The sequence below is a fragment of the Nymphaea colorata genome, chromosome 2 (assembly GCF_008831285.2).
Source record: "Nymphaea colorata isolate Beijing-Zhang1983 chromosome 2, ASM883128v2, whole genome shotgun sequence".
NCBI lineage: Eukaryota > Viridiplantae > Streptophyta > Magnoliopsida > Nymphaeales > Nymphaeaceae > Nymphaea > Nymphaea colorata.
Genome location: NC_045139.1, coordinates 23,808,201 through 23,814,604, shown reverse-complemented (window position 1 = coordinate 23,814,604; position 6,404 = coordinate 23,808,201). Strand labels below are relative to the sequence as shown.

Below are 6,404 nucleotides of genomic sequence, written 5' to 3'. Positions count from 1 at the left end.
AGTCACTCTCAAGCCAAAGAATTGCGCCTAAGTTCTTCAAATTTATCTACCTCAGTTGAAAATCCAAATCTAATAAGTTTGGATCCAAACCCATATTTTGAACAGGGGTATTATAGTCATTGAACTCAATTTACATGAACTCAATTTACATTCATAGACCCACTGGTTAAAAGGGAAAAAAAAAAAATCGCGCTGGGTTCTCCCGTCCCTCGCCTCCCAATTATAAAAAGGGACCAAGCTTGTCTCGCCTCGACGGCAGAAGAGGTGGAGGGAGCGATGTCGACGCCGGATCAGATGCGTCCGTTGTCCGGAAGGACCAATCAAGCTAGCAGCGACGAGGAATCCGGCAGCCCGCCGGGGCTCGGCCGTCAGAAGAGCCAAAGGCGCCGCCGCGCGCTCATCATCGCCGCGACAGTCATCGTCCTGCTCGCGGTCGTCATCACCACGCTCGCGCTTACCGTCTTCAAGGCTCGGGACCCGGAGCTGACGACGAAGTCTCTGACGTTCAGCGGGATCCAGTTCGGGTTCCCCGGCGGAGTCATGAACCTGACGGCGACTACCGTCGTCTCCGTCAAGAACCCGAACTACGTCTCCTTCGTGTACGACAAGAGCACGACGAGCATCTCCTACAACGGGACGGTCATCGGCGAGGCGCTCGCCCCGGCGGGGTCGGCTCCCGCCCGCCGGACGATTCAGTTGTCCGTGACGGTCAACGTTATGACGGATCGGATCATGGGGAACGTAGGGCTCCTGGCCGCCGCTGCCCTGATGAACAGCCCTCTCCACATGAGCAGCGAGACCAGCGTTGAGGGTCGGATCCGACTGGGCCTGATCCGGAAGCACGTCAGGGTCCGCATGAACTGCGACTTCGACGTCGCCGCCCTGGACCAGCAGGTTCGGAACATGGAGTGCAAGCGGAACGTCAAGTTCTGAGAACGCGTCCTGGCAAGTAAATTACCGGAGTAACCTTACGTTTTTTTTTTCTCTTTATGTCCCTCTCAGCGAGCGGTTTTTCTGGTGCACTGAGGGCAAGTTAGTCATCTTGTAACTTGTAGGTTTTCGTTTTCCTAATAGAATGAATTCCATCAGTTGAGCAGAAAGTAGAGTTGCCTCGGTGATGTTTGTTTTATTTTATTTTTATGAGAGAAAGGTTAGTAGGACAATCATGTTCGGCACCCAGAGAAGTTTTGAATTTGCTTTTCAGAATTTTTTGCTCCGTGGATGTGGTTTTCATGGTTAGAAACCTGTGAGCTCATGGCATAAAAAGTTTTTCCAAATTTAAAAGTCATTAAAATATTTTCAGCAAACTCAAATAGTCGGATACAAAAATACTTTACAAGTCAGGTTCGCCGTTTAGAACGTGGTTTTGAACGTGATGATCACGCCTCTCAGGTAAGATCTTTTTTGGGCAAATTTTTGAGATGCAAGTGAAGTGCACTGTTTCTTTGAATAGGATGTTGGAAGATTCGCTCATGTTTCCATCTCGTAGTGAATTCTTTTAGTTTATTCCGCTTCTTAGCACTGGCGAAGATACATGGAGGCCAGAGAAGCCCTTCAAAATTTTCATGGAAAAAATTGAAAATCATAGTCTACATCGCATTAAAACTAGAGACTCTCAAACAAAAAAAAAAAATCTACCACTACATCAAAATATTGAGAAAAATCAAATTCTGTTGGGACGTCTCCGTCAACAAAGAATGACTGTTGTATTCGTTGGAAACAAGATGTGAAAAAGAAATAAAGTAAACCGCCCATTGAGCTTAAATGTGACAGATGAAGCCACTTTAAATCACATTTACGCATCATGAAAATTAGCTCGCACGCTGGCATAAAAATACTTATATGAAAAAATAGAATAAGCAACTCTTGGAGAACTGAGTTACCACTGCTAACAGGTCCTTACTGGGCGCACACACATATATGTGTGTTATATATGTGTGTTTGTGTGTATGTAATAGTTCAAATATGTTGCGTGCCTGTTACTGGAAGACCAAAATTAAAAACCTGTCACTAGAATACAATTGCCACATAAGCAGTAACTATGGTTTCTCATGTTGGAATGGTTCATTGTAATTTAAACAATGGTTTTACAGGTTTTTAACCTTAGCTATCCAATAATTAACATCCCACAAATAAGGGTGGGCGTCGGGCCGGGCCGCCGGTGGGCCGGCCCAGCCCGACCCGGGCTTGGGCCAGCATTTTTCGGGCCCAATAGACAGGCCCGGTTCGGCCCGTTTAAGTTTAAAAGATATATATTTTTTATTTTTTTATTTTTTTTATTTTAATAATATATGTTTATTATTAATAAATATATTTTATATTTAAAAATTTTATTTTATGATTAAAAAATTATTTTTTATTTTTAAACGGGCCGGACCGGGCCGGGCCCAGGCCAGGCTACCTGGCCCGACGGGCCGGACTTTACCGGGCCGGATCGGCCCGGCCCGGCCCGATGCACACCCTTACCCACAAATTTGAATCCTTATATATGTCCAGTTTCCTTGGATTTCCTCGGATTTCCTCGACAGAGATATTCTCTAGCATGCATCACACTATGCATTGATAGCCGTGATTCATTGGAGGTCCGAAAGATTTTACTGATTCTCTTTCTTTCTTTCTCTCTCTAGGAGAAGAGAGGGGAGTGGGGGGTGGGGTGGGGGGCACACTCCATGTAAGTTGATGAGTGAGGGAGCAGGTAAGGAAAGGAGGGAAAAGTTAGTATGTCGTGTAGGGTCGAAATTAGTGTTAATCGTGATGGACAGCAAGATGGACATCACTTTACAACTAAAAGCAGAAGCTGCAGGAAGCATGTAGGTATTCCTAATGAATTGTTGAACCTTCCGTGTATCAATGTTATAAAAGGCGATGAGGGAAGGCCAAGCGTTGAACATATCATGAAGCGATGTGAGGCCAGACGGTGATTGAAGCCTAAGCTTCATGTTCAAATTTGTTAATTATATAATATTTATAAAAGTAACATGAAAATTCAAAAAACAAGTAAAATAACAAGAATATGAAAGTAAACCAAGTTATTGTGAGTACATTCTTTTTTGTGCTTTGTGAACTACGTTGAAATATTTTTTGTTTTTATTCAAAGTTGATTAACAAATAGTAAAAGAAAACAGACTCTAGCCAACATTATATCATATGCGAGTGGATGACGTGCTAAGAGGAGGTGTGAAGATGCAAAAATCTAGTGACATGCTGCCCATAGTATCTCTAGACAATCTTTATGACCGCAATAATGATAATTAAAATGTGATAATAATAATTACTTGTTAATTTTATATGCATTATAAAATTGATTTCGGTGGTAGAGTTGTTTTCGGTGGTGACTCCACCACCAGCAACAATAATTCTAAACTCTGCAATGGATGAAAAAGGGGAAAATGGTACAATACCAATTGGTTCACCGTAACGGTGCCAGTTTTTTGTTTTTTGTTTTTGTTAATTTTCGATTTTAAACCATAAAAATGGCTTTGCCCTTGAGGCGTATGCCTTACATAAGAGTGTCCCTTGGGTTTATGGACACTGGCGCTTCACCCTTATGCTTCGAAGCGTTTTTCACAAAAAAAAAGGCGTACTGACTCTTACCATTATGGTGTGTCACCTTACACACCCGAAGTTAAGACTCCATTGGGCATGTGAAGGGGTATTTTTTGTCTTTTTAAAAATGGGAGCATTTTTTGCTTTTAATGGTTTGCTTTTCCATCATTCCGTTCTTTATCAGGGGTACTATTGTTAGTTTTTGCTATTTTGGACATTTTAGTCATACGTCAAAAGGAGATTTTCATCGTCCGGAACCAATCCCATTCAGTCCCTCTTCTTGAATCTTAGTGGGTTTTAATGTTTTGAACTATATACCACATTTGATTGCATGGTTAAATATTTGAATAATTAAATAAGCAATTCAACGATCCCAAAAATTTTGTTGAGCATACTAATTATTATAGGAAAGCAAAGATCCTTTAGGAGTTGTTTTGTTAAATGAAATAGTTTGCGAGTGTTTTAAGAACCTACTCCAAGTGAACACATAGTTTTAGTATTTCATGAATCTGTCCTTATTTTTAGGGTAAGGTATAGGGTAGATTCATACAATACTCTAAGTCTTCCCACCATTTAGGGAGGAGAGATCAAAATTAATGTATTTTCATGTCCAAGTAATTATTCAAGTCACAACTAATGGAATATATTGCGTTAATACAGCATAATCGGTTAATTATAATAAAGTTGTGCAAGTCCAAACTGTGTAGTTCAACATTCTGCAAATAAGAACGTCTGAAGTTAAAAAATTTAGAAGTAAAATGTCGAATTAAAAGTTTAAGGTGCAAGATTTTGAAATAGCCGTTGTGTGAAAGTGAAGAACCAGTAAAGAGGCAGAGAAGAGAGAGGAAAAGGTAGGCAGTTGTATGTAAGTTAATCTGAATCACCATGAATAGTCATACTGTTAGTGCCAAAAATTGAGGTGTAAAAGGCATAGTTTTTTTTTTTTTTTTTTTTCTTTTAAAGTGATTATCCAGAATACGATGAAAAGTATATCTCATGATAAACATCATAAACATGGTACCAGCGGGAACATGGGACAGTAACAATGTGTTACTATTGTTAAATGACCATTTAAGGAACCATATAACAACTGCCCAAAAAAAAAAGGACAGGTTCATCGAACATTTGTACAAGTACATGAATCTGCTACAAATTTTTAGATAGATTTATGAAACAATAATAGTGTATTATTGTTGTCAAATCAAACATTTGTACAAGTATTTCATGAATCTGCTACAAATTTTTGGATAGATTTATGAAACAATAATAGTGTGTTATTGTTGTCAAATGTCTCCTGGGTCTATATGTTATAAGTATATCCACTATTCTATTATGATTGGTAAAGTAGGGTGAAGTACCTACCATGAACATGAGTTGGGTTCAAGTCTAATTCTTTTACACCACAGACTACACAGATGCCTCAAGTAGGTTCATTAGTGCCAATGGTGGAGCCAAAAAATTTTTGGCTGATGGGCACTAATCGATCTCTCACTTAGGAAAATGAGTGGTTGTAGGGCACTGACTTAAGTCTAGTGAGGGCACCGCATGTAGCTAGACCATCACAATGCAAGATTTTATGGGTAGTTTCCCACGTCAGTCACACAGTAGCTCTGCTACCGATTAGTACGATCAAGCATAAAAATATGCAAGTGCCAATGCCGGATGATGTTTCACATTTCTAAGCAAAAACACCAAGTGATCACCTGATCACCATTCTTCCTGTATTGCACTCCTAGCCTCCTCTTAATTTCAAATGATTCACTGCTTATACAAGTGCCTGCTTTTAGTTACATGAACTACAAGGGGCAGACCATTTGGATGCGGCGTGTAAAATGCAAGCTACATGAAGACAAACCAAAGAAAAAAAGATGTTGCTTCATGTTCATTAACCCCAGACCCGACCTGATCGGTTCTGTATGCTTTTAAGCATATAAAGTAGATTTCCCGGTTTGTTTAAACAGTGAGTCTCATGCAGCATGGATTTCAGATCAGTGTTGGATTTATGATCCGAGGCTATCAAATACCATCCAAATTCTTCTTTCTTAGCGTGGGCTGTGTCAGATTATGGAGCAAGCATTTAACTGGACCTTTTTTAGCCGGATCACACGAATCCAGAGCGCCCGTTGGGACTATAGGACATTTAATATTCATGTAACTGATGATCTTCAGTGACGCGGAGGAATTGTTACCATGTATGTTGCCGAACACCGCCTTTGGTAATGAAGAGCAACAGCGTTACTGATGACGATATACTGCAACATTCGAGACTATGTTAGATATGAGATTTAGTAACGACTATGACAACGTTTCCCGCTCCCACTTTGGTAAGACGACACCTTTTTTCACGTTAGAAATGAGTGTAATCGAACCCTTGAATCCTGTTTGATACCAATGCTTCTGATGGTTCATTTCTGCAGGTTCCATAGGAACATCTTAGTTTCATTAGCTGTAAAGAGTTTTGACCAGCTCACGTGGAGAAACAACGTTGAGTTGAAGGAATTAGCAAAGCTTTTCTTATTCTTTAGCTTGTGAGTTTTTTTTTTTTTTCCTCATTTTATTGTATGTTGTGCTCGCTGGACCTCAATTTTTGGCTTTTTCCATCTTAATTTCATATATGTATAGGGTTTGGAGTAGAGGCGGAGCCACATATGGGCTGGGGCGGGCAACTGCCCACACTAGCCCCTGAAGATTGCTTTGGTGTCAATTAATATTTTAAAATATTTGGCTTGTTGTACATATAATTGCCCCTTCAAGCCACTGGTTTGGAGGTAAAAGTAATGGGAGTTTCAACTTTAAAGTAGACCACAAAGCTTCTCAACTCGAGTATGATTTTCCCATGAACAATCACAGTTCAAACT

The 6,404-nt window shown here is 40.3% G+C and overlaps 1 protein-coding gene across 1 annotated transcript; it reads left to right on the top strand.

The window, feature by feature from the left end:
- Window positions 1-228: 228 nt before the first annotated feature.
- Window positions 229-1,088, top strand: LOC116248372 (uncharacterized). Its single transcript, XM_031621126.2, has one exon. The coding sequence runs from the start codon at window positions 277-279 to the stop codon at window positions 931-933; it is 657 nt and encodes a 218-aa protein (XP_031476986.1). The 5' UTR covers window positions 229-276; the 3' UTR covers window positions 934-1,088.
- Window positions 1,089-6,404: the final 5,316 nt, after the last annotated feature.